Raw genomic sequence first — 24,976 nt, 5'->3', positions numbered from 1 at the left:
ATCGTCCCTAGAAGTAGATCAGAGGGGACCCTATGTAGAGGGGAAGGTGATGGGTCATAAGGTCTCGTTCCTAGTGGGAAAGTTTGAATTATTCAAGACCTGAGGAAAATAAATGAGATTGTGGTAAAGTGTTGCCCCATAGTGCCAAACCCGGCTGTAATCATGTTTCAGGTTCCGTGTGATGCACAGTGGTTCACAGTTGTGGACTTGTCTCAAGCATTCTTTTCGGTACCTCTTTATGAGGATAGCCAATTTCTCTTCAGTTTCAAATTCCTGGATAAGGTGTAAAGTTGGTGCAGAATTCCTCAAGGGTTTTCTGAGTTACCTTCCATCTTCAATCAGATACTGAAGAAGGACTTGGAGTCATTAGAACTGCCTTTCAGTTCAACTCTAATACAGTAAATTGATGATTTGTTAATTGCGACCAGGTCAAAAGATGACAGCAGGTACGACACAATTGCCTTACTGAACCATTTGGGAAAGAATGGACATAAAGTGTCCCCAAAGAAGCTGCAATACTGTCAGAGAGAGGTGAAGTACTTAGGTCACCTGATTGAGAAAGGGTCAAGAAAAATATCTAAAGAAAGAGTGACAGCCATACTGCAGATGAATCCCCCGACAACTAAGAGATGTTAGGATGTTTTTGGGAATGGTGGGCTACTGTCGTCAGTGGATTCCCAACTTCTCGATTATCTCTAAACCCTTGATGAGACTAACTGTTAAAGAAGTTCAGGATGGCCCGGGTGTTATAACCATGTCCGAGAAAGAGATGAAGGCATTCATGGAATTGAGGGAAAGCATGTGCAGGGCACCAGCTTTAGGTATGCCTGATTACACTAAGCTTTTTGTACCGTTTTGCGATGAACGTGATGCTTGTTCTTTGTCTGTCCTGACACAGGTCCATGGAGGTGCAAACCGCCCAGTAGCATATTTTTCAGCTACTTTGGACCCAGTCGCAGCAGCCTTACCGGGTTGTTTGCGTGCAGTTGCAGCAGTTGGTCAAAGCCTCACATAGTGTGAAGGAGTAGTGATGGGACATCCTTTAACAGTAATGGTTCCCCATTCCGTTGAAATCTTGTTAACCGAACCAAGACGCAGCACATGACAAATGCACGCCTTACAAAATATGAAACCATTATACTGGGGTCTCCGAATGTGTCCCTTAAGAGATGTACTGTATTGAACCCGGCAACTTTACTTCCTATTGATAATGCAGACATTGATGATGCTGAGGAAGTAGAACATGATTGTCTTGAGGTAACAGATCTGTGCACCAAACCAAGGCCTGATTTTAAAGATACTCAACTGGAAGAAAATGATTACATCATCTTTGTTGATGGTTCATTCTTGAGAGACTCAGTAGGAGTACTGAGAGCTGGGTATGCCGTGTGTACAATCTCTGGTATCTTAGAAGCTTCCTGGCTCGAACGAGTGTACTCTGCTCAAGTGGCAGAATTAATTGCTCTTACTAGGGCATGCCACTCAGCTGAAAATTTGAAAGTCACTATCTATACTGACAGCAGATACGGATTTGGAATTGTACATGATTTTGGCCAGTTAAGGTCACAGAGGGGTTTCATGACCTCTTCTGGTTCTCCAGTGAAAAATGGCAAAAAGATTAAGGATTTGTTGCACGCGATTCAGTTACCTCTTGAAATTGCCGTGGTGAAATGCAATGCTCATGTTAAGTCACAAGACTTTGTGTCAATGGCAAACAGCTATGCAGATCAAGTCGCAAGGTTTTGTGCATTGAACTGTATATCGTTTCGGGATCAGTGGGAATTGTTGCCTGAAACTGTAAATGAAACATGTTTAAACTTTGCATTAAGGGTGGTTGAGACATTAGATGAGCTAAAATCACTGCAGGGACGTGCCAGCAAAGAGGAGAAACGCTCCTGGCAGAGAAAGCAATGTGTACAGAGATCTGATGACTTATGGGTCTCAGAGGAGAGGAAAATGGTTTTGCCAAACAGTCTTTTGTCACACTTTGCGAGGTTTTACCATGGTCAAGCCCATGTTGGGAGAGACGCAATGATCAGGCTGTTCAAAATCGATTGGTTCAATCCAAAATTCAGACAAGCTGCTGAGGTTATCTGTCACAGGTGCATCATCTGTCAGCAGATGAATGCAGGGAAAGGGACTGTGGTGAATATGAGCCACGTTGGGAGAGCTGGAGGTCCGTTTAGCAGGATGCAGATGGACTTCATTGAAATGCCTGTGTGTGGAGGATTGAGGTACGTGTTGGTGATTGTGTGCATTTTCAGCCACTGGATTGAAGCTTACCCTACAGGTAGGAATGACAGTCTCACTGTAGCAAAGCTGCTGCTTAGGGAGTGAATACCACGTTTCGGATTCCCGATCTCTTTAGAATCAGATAGGGGCAGACACTTCGACAATGAGGTGATTAAGCTCTTGTGTGCCGCATTGATCATTGAGCAGAAGCTGCATTGTAGTTATCGCCCTGAAGCATCAGGACTAGTGGAGCAGATGAATGGTACCTTGAAGTCGAGAATGGCAAAAATGTGCGCAGCTACCAATCTGAAGAGGCCAGATGCATTGCCCTTAGTATTGATGTCAATGAGAAATACACCTGACAAGAAAACAGGACTGTCTCCCCATGAAATTCTAATGGGCAGAGCTATGCGATTGCCTGCAGTACCTACGAATGCTCTTGTGAATATCACGGATGATATGGTGTTGGACTACTGCAAGGGTCTGGCTGACGTGGTCCGCTCTTTCTCACCAGGTGGAGGCTACAACATTGCCACTGATAAGTGATCCAGGTCACACCCTGAAAGCCGGTGACTGGGTGGTTGTCAAGAAAAACATGAGGAAATCGTGTCTGGAGCCACGCTGGAAGGGGCCGTATCAAGTGATACTGACAACAACTACTGCTGTGAAATGTGCAGGTCTTCCGAATTCGATACATGCTAGTCACACAAAGAAGGTGACGTGTCCAACTGATAAGGAACTTGAAGTGTCCAAAACAACAGCTGCAGAGAAGGAAGTCTCGGGGCCAGAGAGTATTCGAAGGGGAACCGAGACTGAAGGAGAGGCCGTGAGGATGGCTTAATCACTCAAAACGAGATCCAGAGGGGTGACAGTGAGCCTCTCTCAGCTGGGGCATCAGGGGAACCGACACAAAGAGAGGTTCTCCCAGAAGCAGACGGATACAGGTTTGAAGTTAAGCCCATAACAGACCCTGAAGGTGAAGGCAGTGAGGCAGAAGGAAGTCGAGGTGTTCTGACTCCTGAGCCGCTTGCAGGTCCATCCAGAGAAAACACCATAGCACAAGAGGAGGGTGCTGTTCAACGTCCTGAAAGGCCAGACAGAAAGAAAACACTTAAAGGAGATCATTGGCCGGAGCCACAAGCTGCAAGAGAGAAAGTAATCCCTAATGGAACAATAGAGGAAGAAGTTATTACAGCCAGGAAAGAAGATCTCAGTGAAGGAGAGTTGCAGGGTGAACGCAAACTAAAAAGAAAAAGAGTTGCAAACAGAAGGTACGCAGGTCCAGAATGGGCATATGCAATGTCAGCTGAATGGCAACAAGAATTCTTGGCGTTTTGTTTTGATCGAGAGGTTCCAGGTCAATACTATGGCACCTGAAATAAACCTTAGAAAGAGACTGTGTTAAATTGAAATCTGAAAAGAGACTGATGAATTACCGGATGTGACACTGTTAACCTGAATTGACTTTGAAAAAACGATTATGACAAGCTGCTAACCTGATTTGACAAAAGGGTCTTGGAGTGAGTGGAGTGAGTGGAGTGAGTGGAGTGAGTGGAGAGAGAGAGAGAGAGAGAGAGAGAGAGAGAGAGACCTTGCACAAGTAAAAAAAAAAAAAAAAAAGGAGCTTTATATCGTCCTCAAGTTGATTATTTGCTTTGTATTATTCTGCTACCTGATTCTTTACAGATCATGAGTTACAATAGAGATAATAGTAGTAGGGGTAGGTTGTGTGGTTGGTTGAGTGCTATTCTGGGTATGGTTTGCACAATAATAATTATAGGTGTGATTGTGGGAATGCCATTGGTGGATAAGAAAGTGACTAACAATGCTTCAAATCCTGAAACTGCTACACGAACACCATGGGAGAAGTTTGAGGAGGATGCAAAATACTTGCATGAGGGAACTAATCCAAAAGGGGAACTATCTACTAATGTCTATCGCTTGTTGAATGAGTATGTTGACACAATGGATGCGAAAAATTGCTATGTGTGCACGAAGATTCCTTCATCAGTACAAGAATGGGTTACTTATCACAGTCTGCCATTAACCTACGGGATAAGCTACAGTTTGCTGTTAACAAGATTCTATGATCAAGAACATGTTCAATACTTCTATTCTAACTTAGATGTAGTGTTTTCCTTCGTGCCTGTGATTGAGTTTCGAAATAAACTAGCTAAAGAACACAGCATAAAATTAGTTAGGAGTTTCTTTGAGCCGACACTGACATTTGGGACAGCTTATGCGCACCGCAATAATCTAACCTGCTTACTAACACCTGTAGAAAAGAGCTTCTTAGATCACACTGATGATAGATGGAAAGCATTAAAGGAAAGGCTAGAAAAGGGATTAGAAAAACGCACGCTTGCTAATGATTACGCTTACACTGCAATAAAGACACAGGGCAAGTTAGCTATACATGCTTTACACGTAGGAAGGCTTTGTATATATAGGCCAAAATCCGAACATGACACTTTATTTGTGGGAACGAGTGAGTGCAGGCATGTGTTTTTGTTTCAGAATAAATGGACATTCATGTTAAATGGACAGGATCCAGCGATCCCTGGGATCTATTATATATGTGGGCTTAATGCTTATTACCGTCTTCCAAAGGGATGGTATGGGACATGTTATTTGGGAATAGTTCTACCTAAAATGTCTGAATTACAACATACTAGACAAAAGCGAGAGACAGCGGCTGCTGTCGGTGACATATTTGGAGCCATAATTCCTTCAGTAGGGGTTATCTTAAACTCCATAAAGATTCGAAAGTTGTCTACTATTGTGGATAACATGCTAACAAACTTCACAGGGGCTATACACCTGATGGATACTGAACTTGCTGCGGAAAGAGCTATGACTCTTCAAAACCGACTTGCTTTAGACATTCTTTTAGCGAAGAGTGGCAGAGTCTGAAAAATGCTTAATGAGCGCCATTGTTGTGCATTCATTACAGATAACAGTAAAAAGATTAGAAGTATGCTTACTAACTTAACAAGAGATAGTGCAGATTTGAAAGAGTTGAAGGAACCTGGAGTTTGGGAAAAGGTTGGGAAAGGAATTACCAAAGTAGGGAACTGGTTTAGTAGTATTTGGAACGGGGTTCTTGCAAACATATTAGGGGGTCTATTGATTGTCCTGATTTGTCTGTTAGGACTATGGTTGTCGTGTAAAAGTAATAAAAGAAGAAAAGAAGAAAAGAAGAAAAAGAAAAAGAAGAAATGTTCAAAGAAATTTGGGAAAGATCCCATAGAAAAGAAGAAATTGAGATGCGAAATTTAAAGAAAATGAGAGGTTGTGAAGGGAAAGGTTTTGTATGATGACAAGTGTCATCAGAGGAGGGGCTGGGAGAGCGTAGCTTATATTAATATGAAATGTTTATGAACTAACGTGTAATAATGCTGCATAGAAAACTTATTCATGTATTTTGCTAAAACGTGCGTTTGAATTGTGCCCACGGGGAGTGGCCGCCAGCATATACAATGACTAATGAAACTGACTAATAATGTTGAAATGTTATATTAGGATATGATTTTGCACTAATAGTAATAGGTTATATGTAAAGGTAATAAATCATTAGGCCTTAGTTAGCATGAGTCGAGGCCTAGCTGCCTGGCTTTCATATTAAATGTGTTTTTTCTAAAGTGCAGTGTGCTGACTTGCTGAAGGACATGAACTCTTGTTTTTCTCCAAACTAGAAGATGAATGCAACTGTAGTAGATCCGCTCCCATGAAATTCGACTTGCTTAGTGAAACATTCTTGCTGAACGCAACAGTGTAGACTACTCGCAGGTACAAGGTCGCCTGAACCGGTACAGACAATGGAGCCACTGACTAAAGATGCAAAGAAGACCACGAGAGTATGAAATCATACCGGACATTCTACCCACTGAAGACGTCAATCATAAGGACCAATAAACTACGTGAGAACAGTTATGGGGTGACAAATTCAATTAAGTAATTGAAACTGTATTGGAGGGAGATAGTGGGGTACTGACCCCAGCCAATTAGCTTTTAGGGGATTTTACAACAGAAAAAGGGATAAAAACCCTTGACACAAGGAAATAAATCAGAACAGGAGAGAATAGGAGAGTTAGGGAGATGCTGATGCGATATGCGATGACCCAGACACTTTGTCACTTTGCATAAAGACTTTGCTGTTTGGTTCTTAAAACCATCCTTGCCTTATATTGCCCGTTTACACTTTACCTCCTTATGAGGGAAGTGCCCCTTTTACCCAATTGCTGAATTCCTGATGGCGAATCAACTGATGTCCTGAGGACGAAGACCGAACCCGAGTGCTGACCCAATACGGAGGGTAACTATATGACAATGAAATTGTAATTGTCCGTTTGCTTTTCCTTTCTAGGTACCAACTGCTTTTTATTGACAGAGCCCATAGTTAGATGATTTTCCAAATTGGTGTTATTAAATTGTTTTGCATGAAGCCCAACATGCCAATGCTGATTTGAGGTTAGATGAGGGGTTCACTAAACTGACGCAAATAGACAAATGACCAAATCTATGCTTTGTTGAATAACGTGATTATGATACTCTGCTAAGGATAACCTATGCTGACGCCGTGCTATGTTCTAATATTCGTGATTCTTGCTTTGATGAAATCTTATCAGAGTTGCCATATTGTGACTATGCTATTGTGGTTCTTGGTTTTGAGACTAATAAACTTGCTAGTAGAATTGTAATCAATAAACTTCAAATAATAGTACTAAACTGGTGTGGTTATTCATGACTGCAAGGTCATGGTGGTTTCTGAGTTGAATTAAATGTCTTTGACTAATTTGAATTGTCGAATTACTGTGAACTTTGATGACATTATTGACATGCTGATTAGTTATCTCGTCCAAAGGTGTCTTCAATCAGGGTCAAAAGATTCATTGGCCTAAAACGAGTCCCAAAGTGAGTAAATTAGTCATAAAGGGACTCGTTAGCACCACTCTACGACACTCCATGGCACTTTCTTCTATGCCACTAACTTTTAGCCATGCTGAACAGCAGCCATACTGGTGAAGAACATGGCTAAAACATATTGGCAAAGCCAATAGCTCTTGCACAGGCGCAACCTATTGGCTTGGCCAATGCTCGTTTGTATTTGTAATCATTTAATTATCGCAATAAAGTCTGAAATTAAATTCAATGACTTTAGGTTTTCATGGAACAGTAGTAAAGGAGGGATACAGATCAGGGAATATAACTGCCCAATTTACAGTCTGAGCACATGGCCAACGCTGAACTGCAATGGCTTAGTGGTGTAATTTCTTCTAAATTATATTTGGAAGATTTTCTGCCACATTCTCAAAAGCACTGCTTTTATTTAATGTCCTGTGAAAATGTGAATCCAGAAAATATTAGAGAAAGCATACAAACCACAGACAGAATGCAAGACGAAGTGCTCATAAAGAGAACAAATGCAGCAGGGAGACTAAACTAGGGGCCGTAGACTTTACAAGACATGGGGGTGGTGGTGGACTAGCTATTGTAACACTGGAATGTTGGGAGTTCCATTGAAGATAATAGAGTCATCTGGGCTTCTAATGGTTGGTAAAGGTCTGGGGTGCCAACATTCCAATTTGTCTCACAGCAACAGCTGTGGACAAAGGCCTCATGGAGCCTGAGGGGAATTAAATCCCCTCAGGCTCCATAAGACCTTTGTTTTATTTACTAGAACATTCTGCCTTCTAATGGTATAATGTTCTAATAGCCATATAGCCCAAAAAAGCTGGGCTATACTGGCCATTAAAGTCCCGCTCCCTTGTTAAAGTTCCTCGCCTTAAACTCGGGCATTTAATGCTGCAGCAGTTAATGGACAGTACAGCCCGCTATGGCGGGCTATAAGGCCACAGGTCGAAGTGGGCAGAATCAGAGGTGCATGATACAACCCTACTTTTTTAAATTCATGAAAACCTGTTCCCCTACTTTTTTGAAAAGACAACCATCCCAGGACGGTTAATTCTGATATTAAAGGTTTTTTCTAAAGTATGATTCAGGGAGTCTCCTGTGCTGTGAAATCGAAGGCTGGCAGACAGCTTAACTTACAATCCTTCTTGCCAGGGATCCTGCTTGCTTGAAAGAAATGCAGATGTGTGCAACTGATTAATCTGCAAATGTAAAGGGTGATTTAGAGTCTGTGCTGGCTTTAATTGATTGAATCACTTGAAGCATTGGGATGACAACGATTTACTCTTTTTAATGGCCAGTGCAAGGGAGTTAACAGCCTAGCTGTGGTATGTGTGGGTATTACTAAAATCTACAGTTTGGAAACACCATTTTATCTTTTAGTGCATTTTGTAGCAGTCCATCTGTGTGTAATACAAGTTTAAAATAAAGACTTATTCACAGTGCTTTCTGTCACAGGCTCATAACTTGTTGCAGTAAAAATAAACAAGTCACGAATCTCCACTGCACAAACCAAGATTTAAGTCGTGTCTCTCTGATTACACTCAGAACGCTGCAGTGTATTAACTAATAGAGGTTTCATAATGAACTAAAGTGCATTTGCCACCGATTAACAACTTTTTTTTTTTTATTCTTGTTTAAGCTGTGCGCTATTTTATATGCAGCTACCTGAAGGTGAAAGACCAAAAAAAAGAATAATATATAAAATGTAATTTTTTTAGCCACAGATTTGACCCCGCTGCTACGCTCACTGACCACAACCTTATTGTATGCAGCATCACAGTTCCCATACTTTTTTTTTTTTTTTTTAAGCACTTTGACCGCTGTATAAGGCTGTAAGTGGAAAGGTCAAACAAAGTGTCAATCTGTATAATTGTAAAACAGAAAGTGTAGCGTGAATCTCCTCTATAAAGTTTTTGGATTAAAAACAAGTTCCGAAAGAGATCGCTTAAAACAGGAAAGGCAATACACAACAAAGTATGAACAGTGAAACGATTGGAATTCGTCTACATCCCTCACATGACACTCAACTATATTGGTGAATAATACATAGCAAATCTATCTGGCAAGGAAAGACAGTGTTTTGAGGCCACCCCAGTGAAATGCTGCGCTATAAAATTGTTTCATTACTAAACTTAGCCATCCCTACCATCTGTCTAAAGGGATTCTATGTCAGGACCGAAGGCTTTGGATTATGCTTCTCCTTTGCAACAGCAGCCAATCAAAACAGACTTTAAAAAAAATAACTATCCTTCCCAATAAAACATAGCATGACATCATATCACATGCACCAATCGCCATGTCGCAGTTCTTATAAATTGAAGGGTCGCCATGTTGACCACCTCGTTCTTTGCTGCTATGTGCTAAAATAAGTACTTTATTTCCTCCTTTATTAACATGATTTATGCAATTTCTAGTGCTTAACAGAAACTTGTGAGCGCACCTTTGGGCTCATCACTGCGATTTCAGCACCGAAAGGGGGTGCTCACGAGGAGGGAAGCAGAGCGCTTGACGTGCTAAGATGAGCCCAAAGGTGCTGGTCCTCTTTGTAGCTCGGCGTCAGCGCGTTTATCGCTCTGAGGAAAAAATAAAAATTCCTGGTAGTATGGGTTGGGAGATCCATGCTGCCTTGCAAGAAGAGCGCATGCACCTCCATCGTCATAACGACTATCGGAGTGCCTCGCTAAACCCTTCCCCCACGCTCGTGTAGGGCAAGAACAAAAACAATCTACAGGCGTCACCTGAGGGGCCTACTACTGTCTCACAATACCTTTGCCTCCTTGCGGCTTTGAAATACATATATATTCGGGGTTGCCACCCCCCACCCCCAATATCAGCTACTTGTGGTAAGTGTTACAACAAGAGACCTTTGTCTGAAAATTGATTGCATGAGGGACAGCTCTATATTAATGCATTGGGAGAAGGGAATCCCTTCCTGATAGACATTCCTGTGGAGGCCGATGTCGCCTCGGTCAAGCAGTCAGTCCAGAGAGCTCCCGTGTCTGTCCTTCAGCCAACTACACATCTTCAACAGGGGTATCGTTTCAGTCCTTTTTCCCTCCTTCCCTGACGGTAACAGCTCACACCTGGACATCACATCTGATGACCAAACATCACACTGTCCCTACATCTACCATTTCTCTTGCCTGATCCCTATTACCATTACGACCTATAGTCACACCATACCTGTCCATTCAGGACGCCACAGACCCTACGGACAATATTTGGTCACACATGACAGCTACTGCGTGAAAGGCTCTACTATCTACCCTTTCTTCTATGAACAGCCTGTCCTGTTCCCTCACTCTTCACGCAAAAACGATGACAGCCTGGACTTAACTTCCCACGCTTCATGCAATGTTCCCTTCCCAAATCACACTCAAAGCCTCTCAGACCCTCAAAATCGATCCTCTTTTGGTGTCTGCTTCCCTCCCTCAGCTCCCATAACGGCCCCGGACTCCGGCCCTGATATGACCATGCATTCCTTCTCTGACCAGACTCACCCATCTATTACGGAAGACCAACTCCAGGTCCAACCCCTTAGGTATGATTTGACAGGAAGTTCATGTCAAAACCCAGAGTTCACGCGACTGACGTCAACACTAAGGTAAAGTTAGACCCTACTTCACCCCTCCTTTTAAAGCGCCCCCTCTGGCAGATACTTGAGATGGCGGACCTCGCCACAAACTCAGATAACTCAGGGGATTCTGATGCCCTTCCAAAATGGGCACAGAGTCTTGCAGGCCTTCTGGGCAGTGAGCAGGCAACACTATCCTTAGTGCACCAGCTGGAGGAATTGATCCGCAATGACTCCAAATTAGCAAGGTTTGATACCACAGATTCAGGCCCTATCGCCACTGACAATCTGCCTGGCGACAAGTATTCTAATCACAGAAATCCCCTGAGCAAATATGTACGGCCTATTGCAGGTCCAAAATGTCCCGTTTTAGCATAGTGAAATCAAGGGCTAGCTCTGCGGCTGGGACTTCACCAAAAATCCTGCAGCAACGCAGTAAGTCTTCACAGCCTCAGGAGAGGTCCCTGCCAACCTCAAGTCGCAGACAAATACTGGAATAAGTTACCAAGGTAAGTCATAACCCATAATTCCAGTTATCATATGGTTATTCCTTGTTTGTCACTCAGGGACTGCATTCCTGGTAGTGTTTTCAGTCAAAGGGTTTTTTCCCCTAAGAAACCCTTTCCCCCCCCCTATTAAATTAAGGGAAAGTATACCTCGCCTGATAAGAATACCTAATTAGCTATTACGGCCTTGTTTCCATCACCAATAAACGTTAATAATCTGAATTAGAGGTAAATGTTACCTACCATTCATGAGACTACGAGTTTGATTCGGTCGTTTTTTTATACTTTCCATTTGATAAACGGCACTGATAGCTCATCATTAATAAGAGCGTTAATACTCTGAATTGGAGGTATGTGTCCCCATGCATCAGACTACAGATCTAATTCTGTACTTTTATGTATCTTCCAGTTTGATGCAAGTTGCTATCGGTTAAGTGTTCCATTTTTGGCCCCTCTTTTCCTTGTGTCCTCATGGTCCACATTTGAACGAAACACTATATCTAAAGATAACATATTCCCATGTTCTTCCAATGCATATTGTTTCTTGAATTTCAGTTGGAGTCGGTGTCAGCCCAGTTCTCCTTTCTACAGGAGCTACACATGGATTGGTTGATCTTTTAGTTCAAACCATCTTCCCGGCTCTCTTTCTACTCTACAGGATGTTTCACTGACTAAAGTTTCTTCCTTTAGAGGCGAGTAGCCTAGCCTGCACCGATCACTCAACTACATGGGGCTACATCAGACCCCTTTTGGTATTTTTGTTTCATCAATCAAATCAGTCATGTAGATATAATAATACTCTGGTCCCTCTATGCGACAATTTTAGCAGAAAGCAGCCATTATTTTGCCTGTAGATTTCTGGTCCAATTGTGGAATGAAAGTCCCTAACTCAATAGTTCATGTAGATTATTTTAGCTTGGGGTTGTACATTTCTTGCTTAGGGGTTTATCCCAAAGGAGGCCCTTATTTCATAGTTTTCGAATATCCCAAGGAAACTAGGTCAACGTATGAAACACATACTTGTTTTCTCTGGTGGGGAGGCTTACTCTGAGGGCTCAGTCCCATGGGTCTTTGTCCTTCACTGTCTTCTTCGATTTTGGACTGTCTTCTGGCATCCCGTTCCTACTCCGTTCTAGTGTCTCTAAAGGTATGGCGCTATACTCTTTAAATGTGACACAGAAATAATATACTATAATATTCTTTTCTGCATTAAGTTGTAATCATTAGGCCCGTGATGCTTCTGAGAATCCCTGAGATGGCCCAATTTCCCTTACCTACTAGCCCTCTCTTTTCAAGGCCAGTGGGTCCACCTCACCTATCATCGCAAGTCTGTTTCACCATTTATCTCTTCAGATCATAATTAGACTCTGTTCTTCATCGGATGCCTCTTCCTAAAAGTGGGGGCTAACCGGGAAAGCAAAATAGTTTTAAGACATAACGAATTCAGTTTTTTCCCCCCTTCTGTTGCCTGTTACTAGGCATAACGACACTTCAATGGGTTTCTTTACTTGTCTGAGATCTCTGTTCAAGTGATACTATCTGCATTTCCTTTCTTAAATTTTGAGCAGTCCAGTGCACTCTTATGAACATCACCTTCAGCCACACCTCTAAACTTCTCTGGACAGACAACCACTGCGTCCACTTCTTTACCAAACCCACCGTACATCACCACAGCCACCCCCTCCCCCATAGAAGGTCACCGAAGAACAGCTTACATCCTCCCTCAGCAAGACCCCAGCGCCGACATCCATGGATGCCAAAGTCTCAGCACGCAACCTCCACCAATGGATCTCTGACTGCACCAACACACTGGCTCTCCTCAAGAAAGCCCTTGGCAAGAAACACCCCAAGAAAGCAGGCTGGTTCACTCCTGTCCTTCAAGAGTATAGGCGCATCTGCAGACAGCTCGAGAAGAGAAGGAAGAACAGCAAGACCCCGGAAGCCTATGCAGCCTTCAAAACCGCAATCACTGCATACCACCTCCTCATCAAAACAACATAGAAAATGGCCCTTCATGAATGGATCAATGCAACATACAACAGCAAAGAACTCTTCGCTGTGGTCAAAGAATGCGCCAAACCCAACACAGAGACAACAGACAGCACACCCTCCCAAGACCTCTGCAACAGGTTGGGCACCTTCTTCCATTGCAAGATCAAACAGATCTGTGACAGCTTCGACACCCAAGACCATTCCTCCCCACCCGCCACCACTGCACCCAATGACGTGGGACCCCACCAGATACTGCTCAACTGGACCCCCCACTCACCACGGACGACACCCTCAAGACCATGAATAGAATCCTCGCCAGATCCTCTTCAAACCCCTGCCTCGCCCACATCTTCCACAGACCCGCCACCACCATCGCCCTGAGCTCCGCCACACCATCAACTGCTCCATCAAGATGGCTGCCTTCCCTGAAGACTAGAAACACGCGGAGATTACCCACTGCTGAAAAAGCCTTCTACCGACCCAACAGACCTCAAGAACTTCAGACCCATCTCCCTGCTTCCCTACCAAGTCAAAGTAAATGAGAAGGCCATCAACACCCAGCTCTCCGATTTCATCTAAGCCAACCACACACTGGACTTCTCCCATTCCGGCTTCCGAAGCAACCACAGCACTGAGACCGTCCTCCTCGTTGCTACAGACAACATCTGCTCCCTCTTCGACTAAGGCCAAACAGCAGCCCAGATCCTCCTGGATCTCTTGGCCTCCTTCCACACTGTCTCCCATCGTACCCAATGTTCCAGACTCCACAACACCAGCATCCGCTCCTTCCTCACTGGCCGGATGCAGAGGGTCAGTCTACCACCGTTCTGTTCAGAACCCACAAAGATCAGCTGCGGGGTACCCCACGGCTCCCTCCTGAGCCCCACCCTCTTCAACATTTGCATGGCCCCGCTCGCAGCCATCGTCCAGAACCACAGATTCAACATTGTCTCCTATGCAGACGACACCAAGCTGATCCTCTCCCTCACCAATGATCCCACAGTTGCCAGGAGCAACTTCCACAATGCAATGAAAGCTGCCGCCATCTGGATGTGGGATAGCTGTCTCAAGCTCAACTCAGACAAGACCGATGTCCTCATCCTGGGCTCAACCCCTTCCGCTTGGGATGACTCCTGGTGGCCCAACGCGCTGGGTACCCCACACACCCATGCACAAAATCTCTGCATCATACTGGACTCCTCGCTCACCATCAACCACCAGATCAACGCGGTCTCTTCATCCTGCTTCCACCCAGCGGTGCCTGCTCCGAAAAATCTTCAGGTGGATCCCCACAGAGTCCAGAAAGACAGTCACCCACTCACTCACTCAGCAGCAGACTCGACTACGGCAACACACTCTATGCCAGCCTCACCCAGAAACTTCTCAAGAAACTTCAGAACATCCAAAAGGACGATCCCAGACTTGTCCTAAACGTTCCCCTCCGCACCCACATCACCGAGCAACTGAAAGAACTCCAATGGCTTCCTCTCAACAAAACAATCACTTTCAAACTCCTCACACACGCCTACAGAGCCCTCCATTGTGGCCCGCGTACCTCAACCACAGCCTCTCATTCCACACACCCACCAGACATCTCCGCTCCGTCCAGCTGGTCTTGGATACTATCCCACAGTTACGTATGACCAAGAACGGAGGAAAATCTTTTTCCTTCCTTGCCGCAAAGACCTAGAACACCCGGTCTCTCCCCCTCAGACAATCTCCGTTGCTGCCCCAATTCAGGAAGGACACCAAGACCTGGCTCTTCGACTGAACCACAGCCCTTACGGGTGAGTAGTCACGCTATACAAACCCCTGATTGATTGACTGCAGAGGTATAGAGGGCCATAGTAGGCTCCTTTCTTCCAAAAGGATGTGCTGTCTGATAAAGTATTTCTAGCTGCAAATCACATACAGAGGCGGCACGCAAACTTTATTTTATTCTAAGAACAGGTTTCTCAATATGTTAACTTTTTCTTATAAATGTGTTCCCTACAATCCAAGGTTGATGACCAAGCCTTAGTCACCTCAAGTACAGCTTTTTCCCTGGATTTTTTTTCGTCATCATTGTTAGGTGGTTGGAGGAATTTATACTAAACAGACTAATTTCTTTTGTTCACTGAGCTATACCAGTTTCACACTTATTGCTAAATGAAGAGAGAGGTGTTTCTCTTTTTTTAGAAATTCCCATAAATTAAGAGATTTACACTTTGGATCATATTTATACATTCTTCTTCAGTCCGATGGTTTGCTTAGCAGACTGAAGGCAAGTGTTGCTCTGTAGGAAGTGTAGGCACTCAATTCAAGTGGTCAGGGTATATACACTGTCATATATATGTGTTTCATAGCCAGGATATTCTTAGAGGGTCTCGGACATCATAAACAAAAGGGTCTACTCATTTACTTTTCTCTCTTTTTTCTACAAGTGAGGTTGGTTGAGGCCTTCACGGGGGTCAGATCTGCTTAGAACAAGGATAATCCAAAACCTGCAGTCCTGACACAGAATAAAAAAAATTCTAGCTAACGCGTCAATAATTTTAGATTCTCTTAAGGACTCTGAGGCGAGAATTATCCCAAACACACTTAAATAATGTTAGATTATCTCAATGCAATGTAATATGATTGGGTTACCTACCAGAATGTAATAAAGTATTCTGATGTTGTGTCCTTCGATTTCACATGATTTGAGTGCTATGTAATATGACATTACTATGTGATATATTTTATTCCGCAAAGGATTGGATAATACAATAGTATTTTTTCTCTATTTTCTTCAGACTCCGATCAAACGCCTAAATAATTGTAAGGAGTGGTGCTACAGTTGTCCTATTCCTCAAGACCCTGTTGGTCTTTTGGATGTCCTAATTTCTCAGCATATCCTTGTGATAGGAGCGCTCCATTCATACCCAAAGTTCTTTAGTGGTGGGCCGCTACCGAGCATAAAAATGATAGGGCAGTTTTACGTTTCTGTCAAGCCCCCTTATACCTCAAAGTACTAAAAGCGAAACAAGCAACTATAAAATGTGGGAAACTTATTTTTAGAGCAACGCCCTGCTAACGTGACATACTGACCTAATTGGCAAGTTGTAATACTTACGGCATAGGCATGACGAACACTGCTTTTATGCTTCTTTCCCTTTTGAGTTTATTTTGCTAAAAAGCTGATAAGTCGCAGAACATCCATGAAGTAAGCACACGGAAGAGACCAGGCGCCTTTTCCTCACTGTTTGTACTTTGCCGCCCTCAATGCTTAACAACCCCAGACAGTCAGTAATGGGAGAGACGTCATTCGCCGTAATTCAAATATGAAGTAGAAAACGGACAACAGAGGTCAGACCTGCTTAGTGCAGGAAAGAGCACACCCAAGTCATTTTGGAATACGTTTTTGTTGCCTTTTCAAAATACTACATATTTTACATAAATCAGTGTGTTAATGTCAACGTACTGACTCTTGTCTATGATTGGTGATGCATTAGAATAACCAATTTTGGGACAGTTGTGGTAACGTGAAACGTTAATTTTTTACGCCTACTTTTGCCACTTTGCACTAACAAATCGACATAATTAGCATAACGAATAATCAGAGACGAGAAAAAGTAAAATACATCTTTCTTAGCACTACAGGTTAAAATAATTATATGCTATTCACATTTCAGTGTCCGTCTTTTAATTTATAGTATAGACAGCCCGAAATACAAAAAAAACAACATACAATTTAGTTGATCATAGGGGCCATCTTGGAACGATTATTTTTTTAAAGTTCGAAATCCTTCGTTACAACTGTTGGTTGAATACAGTTTGTCTGGTCGGTGCAGTTCTATTTTATTCAGTACTGCCCAATTAGAAGTTGAGCTATTTAATTCCGCAAGCCGGTATGTTACTATTCAAAGTAGGATTTTTTTCATTCAATACGAATATTGTCCCTTTTTCATTTCAATGATACTCACCGTTTCCATAGGAACACTGCTCAGAACTGAAGTGTTACCCTCCTGGGCTGAAGTGCTCGGGCCATCGCAGCGCTATACTGGCCAGGTTCTGCAACGGGCAAGTGAGTAACTCTCTCCAACACTGATAACTTATGTAAAGGGCAATTCATCTAGAACTTGCGAGCTTCGTGTTTATATGATAGGCAATGGCTGAACACCACAACAAGCATTTGTAACTCCTCGCTCGACATGCTATGTTTTCACAAAGACGTATCTCTCCTAGGTTTTGCAGAGAGGTTTGTCCACGTTTGCTTACTAACATTCAGGTTATATATATACTGCTTGCACAGATTACTCTCTTCTCTGAGCCTGCTGAGCTTTGTTGCATGTAACAATTTGTACACAGGTGTCTTGATACGATCATAGCTTAGCTGAATGCAGTATTACCACAGGCCATCTGTATTTTATGGTGGGCACCATCATGCAGTGAATGCCCAGAACTTATATGAGATTACTTGCCGCGGCTAGTATTGCAGGTTTGAGGGGGCCCTTGGATGCCCACAATATGCCCGGAATCATACGTACTACAGATGTCCAAAGTATGTGAAGAATTGCAACCATAGTTCTAAAACATCATAGTGCAATAACTACCCACAACATTCAAAGGATTTGCACCATACCACCAGGACAGCCATTAGCATGAACGCACAATTTTTGCTAGGAACTGACCACCATTCTTTCAGGACCAAAATTATGCCAGAGGTTGCCAACAACACTCCAGGAATTACCACAATTATACCATGGTTAGCATTTTACCACTGGTGTGCATCATGCCATGGGTGTCCACAAGTTGGCAAGAATTATCACCAATGTGCTAGGGCTAGAATGTGACCGAGTGAGGATATCATACCTTGAGTGTCCAAAAGTTGTCCAAAAATACTACCATTATGTGAGGGTCATCATTTTACCAGGTTGGGCAATAGGCATCACAGCATAGTTGTTTACAGTTTGCTGAGTGTTGCCACTATTATGTGAAACCCTGTATTTTACCACAGATGGTACTGGACATCATGTCATGGATGCCCATAAGTTGTCAAGAAATACCACCATTTTGGCAGGCCCAGCATTTTATTATAGTGGGCAATGGGCATCTTCACTTGGATCCTTGCATGTCGGCAATCATCCAAGATTTATGAGCATTGTTGCAGGCAATCATTTTACCTGGATGGGTGGCAGAGGGCATCTTCACATGGATGCACACAAGCAGGGTTTCACTCCCTTGTGTGACAGCAACATTATACTAGAGAGGGCAGTGGGCAAACACAGGTGCACACATACAAATGCAGAGTATCAACCTGTTTTTTTTTTTTCTTTTTAAGTATCACCTTCTTCCATTCTGACTGCTGATGCTGCTCAAAGTTGTCACTCCTCTTCCTCAAACGTCTGACTCCTGCTTCCCATTCTTGCTCGCAGACTGAGGAAGAAGGGGACTAGATCACTTTGCATGGCCACACGGACGTGGGCAAACCGCAGCAGGAGTGCAGTGTAAGGTCAGGGGACAAAAGAGCAAATGGGGATGCCAGAGAGTAATATGCCACAGGAATGTCTGTGGGGTGCAAAAGAAACAAACAAGAGTGCTGTGGGCAGCATAAGTGTATAATTGTGGGCGACCGATAATACAGAAAAAAGAACTACCGCTCACACTCCTGTGTAAGTTTTTGTAGTATCTTTATTAATTGATCCACGACAGCCAGCAGCACCCTGACGAGTCCAGAGCCAGCCTCCATCTGTCAACCCTAGGCTCTAGAACCCACCAAGGCACTGATGCAATATGGAACATAGAAAAAACATGGAACAAAGAACCTAAAGAAGCAGTAGTCTTAAGGTAACATAATACACCACATATTACATCATTTCCCCCCTTTAAAATGAAAACAAAAGAAACAAATAAACAGTAAATCAAATCTCCAGGGACTAACCAAGTCAGTTTAAAACAAAATCATCAAACTTGGAAGGCATTTTGACTACTCTATTACTGCGAGTACACATCAAACCGGGTGAGCTAAGATCACCCGAGTTGCCTATATCATTACCAGGTGAGTTTATCTCATGATGACTGAGATATGTTTCTGTCTCTGAAATGTCTACTGTCTCATCTCTTTGTAGTCCTTCTTCAACATTTCTGAAACAGAATGATGTACTTTCTCCTGTAAATGGAGATGTAGGAATATCGTGATATAAAAAGCTACTAGAGATATCTTCATTCCTATCAGAATAAACTTCTTTGAATATCTGTGCTTGTCTGCTAGTAATAGGAACAACACTGTTTCTGTTCCACCACCCTGTACCTTCCAGTAAAACAGAAGTTTTGGTTACTCTTATTACTTTCACCGGTAGAGAATACTTTGATTCCCCTTTAGAAACTCTCTGAGGTTTTTTTATCAACACCCAATCATGAACGTTTATCTCTGTTTCCTTGGCCTTATTCCTTTTATCATAATTGTTTTTTTGAATTAATTGTTTCTCTAAAACTTGGTTTCTCATCTCACTCATTTCTGCACCAGATTTATTTGATTTGTCCATTAGAGAGTTAGCCAACCAGGCTGGTACAAGCTTGGACCTTGACTCCCTACCTCTGAGAAGAGTAAAAGGGAAAATACCTGTGGTGGAATGTGGTGTGTTCAAATAGGCCCAAATTTTCTCCTGGAGAAAATCCCGGACATCGCAATTACTTGCTAAAGCTGTTTGAATTCCTTCTTTCAAAATTCTATTGGCCCTCTCTACCAAGCCAATCGAAGCAGGACTGTACAAAGCAACCTGTAGATGTTGAATGTTTAACTTTTCCATGAAACGTGCCATTTTCTTTGAAGTGAAATGTACCCCATTATCAGTGACTATCACTGATGGAGCACCCTCCAGAGCAAATAAATCTGACAAGAATTGAATTGCAGAATCAGTATCAGTATTTTCCACAAATGACAAATATGTCCAGTTTGAAAAGTAGTCTATAGCAACGATCAGACATCTCATATCTTGAGGCAGCAGATGAAACGCCCCAGAAAAATCCAAAGCAATTCCCTCCCACGGTTTATTTGGCAAAGAAACAGTGTGTAGAGGTTTAACGTTGCTTTTCCAGTGTTTGTCTGACAACAACACAAGACGGGCATGTGTTAACAAAATCTGCTACTTGTTTATCGATATTGGGCCACCAATACTTTCCTTTTAGTGTTTTGCAAGTGGCAGAAACGCCTAGGTGACCCTCATGTGCTATTTTAATCAATCTTGGTCTCAGATCATTGGGAGGTACACACACAGACCCTCTCATACAGGAGCCATTTTCACACGACAATTCCATAGCTATCTGTTTGTAAGTATTCATCTCTCCACAATATTTTTTTTGTTGGGCCAACCATGTTTGATAAAATACAGGACTTGTGATAGTAGAACGTCATTGGACATGGCCAACTCCCAGTCTTCCTGTGTGAAAAACCCATCTGATGCAGAAACCAAATCCAACACCCCTACTACACATTCTGTATCTTGGTCATCGTATACATCAGTAGAGTATGGCAGTGGTAGTCTAGATAAGCAATCTGCCCTTACATTTTTCCCTCCATTTACGTACTTCACTTCAAGATTATACTCTTGCAATTTAGATAGGAGCCACACCAATCGGGCAGACGCCTTACCCAGACCATTGCCGCTCAATAAGTCTACCAAAGGTTTGTGATCTGTGTAAATCTCAAAATGAGTTCCCCAAATGTATGTCTTAAACTTCTGAACGGCCCAAACGCAAGCTAAGGCTTCCCTTTCAATAGTGCTGTCATTACTCTCAGCAGTAGAAAGGGCTCTGGATGCAAATGCAACTGTATGTTCTTGACCATCTTGCCACTGCCCAAACACCGCTCCAAGCCCCTTTAGACTAGCATCAACTGTTATGAATGACCTAGAAGAGGGAATAAAAGACTTCAAAGTAGGAGCTGATAGAACAACCTTTTTGATGTGCTCAAATGCATCATCAACTTGTTTGTCCCAGACAAATTTGCTCCCTTTTTTAAGTAGTGACCGGAGAGGTTGAACTAATAATGCAAAACCACTAACGAATCTCGAATAGTATTTGCAAAGTCCAAGAAAGGAACGTAGTTCATCTTTGTTAGACAGAGAAGGGGCTTTCCTAATAGCTTCCAGATTGCCCATTTCGGGTTTAATGCCTTCAGCTGATATAGAATTACCAAGGTAGTCCACACTTTCAACCAAGAAGTTGCATTTCTCAGTCTTGATAGTCAAACCACAACTTTGGAGAATACTAAACACTTTGTCTAGAGCTTGGTCATGCTCTTCTATGGTTGCCGTGTGGACTAAAATGTCATCTTAAAAAGCACAAACTTCCTTAAGGTGCCCAAACAATGTATCCATCATTTTTTGAAAAACGCTCGCCGCTGAGGCCAGACCAAAAGGCAATCTGAGGAACTTAAATGCTCCATAAGGCGTAACGAAAGTAGTCAAGGCTTGGGAGTCCTTGCTAAGAGGAATTTGGTGGTATGCCGAATGTAGATCTATAGTTGAGAAAATGTTTGAGTTTCCTGCAGTGGTTATTAGTTCTTGGATATGTGGTAGTGGGTGACAATCAACTAGGATATTTTTATTGAGCGATCTCCAATCTACACATAGTCTAAGGTCTCCATTTTTCTTTTTTGTGACCACTATCGGAGAAACCCACTCCGAGGCATTTGTTGGAGTAATGATGCGGTCTGTAACCAACTTATTAAGCAACACTTTAAGTTGGTCTCTGATAGACAAAGGGACTGGCCTGACCTATTTAGAAACTGGAATAGCTCCTTCCTTGAGTCTTATAGTGTGCTCAAAACCCTTGACGTTCCCAACTTTATCAACAAAAATCTTGGGAAACTTACACGTGTAACGTTCTGGAACTATGTTATTGGGTATGACCTGTAAAACAGACTCTCCTTCATCCATGTGTGGCCTCTCACCTAATCTTATAGGATTCTCCTGCCCTGGGCATAGTACAATGCCCAAACGTGCTAAGTCTTTCCATTCTATTATGTTCCTCCCTTTCAATGCCACATACATTTTTGTAACAATGGATCTTCCTAACATCTCTAGAGAAGCATAGAAGAAACCCAATAGATCAATATCTTGATCCCCAAATGCCTTGGGCGCGATGTCAGCACTTTCCAGTTCTTTAGTTTCTGGCCATAGTTGGAAAAATGGTTTGTCTGCTAAAATGGTAACAGGAGCACCAGAGTCAGCCATAACGAATATTTTTTTAGAATCTACACTTGCTTCACATATTGGGCCCTTGAAGTGTTCTACCAAACACCCCTTATTGTGATTTGGAAGGTCCACAGTGAGAACTACATTAGATAGTCTGCTAGAACAATGGGCCATTTCCTCTGTGTCTTGAGTATACATGTTGCTGATTCTCACCTTAGACCCAGAATTCGAATTATAGCCTGACTGCTTACAGACCGCTTGGAAATGACCCACTTTTTAACATTTCAAACACCTTTTCCCTACAGCGGGGCAGGTAGGGTTCTTATCTATGTGACTGTGAGAACCACAACAGTAGCAGGCCCTACCCGATTGAGGTTGAGCCTTCTTCTGTTTAAAGGACCTCTTTCTGATAAAGCTTACTCCTGATTCGTCAATTTACTGACTAACATTCACATGTTCACTTTGCCCACATGCAACACCTTGTCCACACGCAACTCTGGATGTGACGATTGATCTCTCAATAGCTTTTGCTAAGTCGACAACCTCATCTAAGGAAGGGTTGTGACAAGCCAGTAGGAGTTCTTGAATTTTCTTTGAGTAGCAATGGAAAACAAACTGGTCTCTTATGTACGTATCTACAATATTACCAAAGTCACATTTCGCCGCAAGCACACGTAAATTAGCTAAATATTCATCAAAAGATTCATCAGCAGACTGCCTGCACATTGCAAAATTAAACCTCTCAAGCAAAACATTTGAGTCATGTGAATATTGTTTTTTGATCCTCTCCTTTCCTTCGATGTAAACATCCCAAACAATGTTCTCTCCCGCTGGTTGTTGAATAATTGGCAGATTGTCAAATATACATTGACCAGCAATCCCAAGGTGGTTAAAAAGAAGCGCCATTTTCCTAGCTGGTGAGTATCCAACAGCGTCTATCGCCGACAAATAGTTTTCAAAAATTCTCAGCCATTCATTCCATCTTATTTCAGGCTTGCCAGCTTTTTGCAGGAAAGGAGGCGGTTGCATCACCAACTGATTTGATGCCATACTAATTGAGCATAAAAATGAGTGTTCCAAGCAAGCAGGCAAGAATATGAGCAAGTATTGTCATATTGAGTGTTTCAAGTAACCAAACAGATAAGAATGTAGGTAAATACTGTCTCACAAAACTCCTTTCTGTGAGATGGGAAACAGGCAAAATATAGGTAAGTAAAAAATTATACCTTGGATTCTTGCCAGCATCTGGTTCGATGTACACAGCTCCCTATTTATGTAAAATAGATACGAAGTGTTGGTTGGTGTAAAAAACAAATCACGCTCCTTTACGTCAACCGTGTCTGCAGTAGCGTGCAGAGCCTGATCCTGAACTCACATGATTAAGCGAGCGTCCATAGCGACTCGCAGCTGTAGGCAAGTAGACGGTATCCGGCGACGGAGCGTTGCCCTAGCAACCCAAGCGTCTAAGATACACGCAGCTACGCGTGGAACAGTTGAAGGTGACGCAAGGTTGCTAGGGAGCCCTTAGCGTCGGTGTGACGTAAGGGGGCAAGTTCGCGTGTTCACGCGCTGTAAATCAGACGTGCCCTTGAGCGTATAACGAGAAATAAACCTTTTTCCTCGTTTCTCGGTCTCAAAGCTCACCTTGAGCTGGGATGAAGAAGGAAAAAACTGGGCATAAACCAATATATTGATCTTCGAACTCGTTCAATCTGCGTCGGAAAAATAACGGTTGCGGTCGGTGGATCAAATTCGTCACCCCACTCCTGGTACCAAAAATTGTAGAATGGTGGGCGACCGATAATACAGAAAAAAGAACTACCGCTCACACTCCTGTGTAAGTTTTTGTAGTATCTTTATTAATTGATCCACGACAGCCAGCAGCACCCTGACGAGTCCAGAGCCAGCCTCTAACTGTCAACCCTAGGCTCTAGAACCCACCAAGGCACTGATGCAATATGGAACATAGAACAAACATGGAACAAAGAACTTAAAGAAGCAGTAGTCTTAAGGTAACATAATACACCACATATTACAATAAGTTCATGAGGAGAGGGGACAAGGGTTAGCACCAAGGGAAAGGGGGAAATGGAGCAAGCAGTAGCAGCTAAGGCAAGAGGGAAGGGAAGAAAGAGGAGTGCCTGGCATGAAAACTCAGCCAAGCAATACTTCGAGGGGACAATAGGAGCAAAAATTAGACTGAGGTGGCCTGAAGGGGCTGGGGGAGAGGGGGAGGGGTAAGCAGGAGAAACTCTTGCAGTGGGCGGGTGGTGAAGGCACCATCTGTTTTGCTTGAACAGCATGGAGATGTTGCCATCAGGCAGTTGTGGGCTGTCTTGGGTAAGAGAGCGAAACTGACAAACTTCATGCGAGTTGTAGAAGCCTTTATATATGGCAGTAGAAAGAATAGCAGGGGGAACATTTCTCCCTATTTCTGTGAGGGTGGTAGCTTGTTTTCACCTGCTTAACAAGGTGGTGTGTTTTCCATTGGTGTCATGCAAGAAGTTGTTTTGTGAAAACAACCACAGTAGGCTCGGCTCAGAGTGCTCCTTGCCACAGCCATTACAGGCAAAACATAAAAAGCCAAGGCTAGCCTGGAA

At 43.0% G+C, this 24,976-nt stretch overlaps 2 protein-coding genes across 3 annotated transcripts in view; one reads left to right on the top strand and one right to left on the bottom strand.

The window, feature by feature from the left end:
- Positions 1 to 16,484, bottom strand: part of ITGB3BP (integrin subunit beta 3 binding protein) — a 288,073-nt gene extending 271,589 nt beyond the window's left edge. Inside the window, exon 1 of one of the 2 annotated variants that reach the window (XM_069232522.1) lies at positions 16,313 to 16,484. In XM_069232522.1, coding sequence (XP_069088623.1) covers positions 16,313 to 16,323 — 11 coding nt within the window. In that variant the 5' untranslated portion in view covers positions 16,324 to 16,484. The remainder of the gene's footprint in view (positions 1 to 16,312) is intronic. The other variant, XM_069232523.1, reaches the window with a different exon arrangement.
- A 684-nt stretch (positions 16,485 to 17,168) lies between these two features.
- Positions 17,169 to 24,976, top strand: part of EFCAB7 (EF-hand calcium binding domain 7) — a 333,043-nt gene continuing 325,235 nt past the window's right edge. Inside the window, exon 1 of the mRNA XM_069232519.1 lies at positions 17,169 to 17,263. The gene's annotated coding sequence lies outside the window, so the exon portion shown is untranslated. The remainder of the gene's footprint in view (positions 17,264 to 24,976) is intronic.

Source organism: Pleurodeles waltl, chromosome 4_2 (assembly GCF_031143425.1).
Source record: "Pleurodeles waltl isolate 20211129_DDA chromosome 4_2, aPleWal1.hap1.20221129, whole genome shotgun sequence".
NCBI lineage: Eukaryota > Metazoa > Chordata > Amphibia > Caudata > Salamandridae > Pleurodeles > Pleurodeles waltl.
Note: the sequence above shows the minus strand (reverse complement) of the source record. Positions and strands in the feature narration are given on the sequence as shown.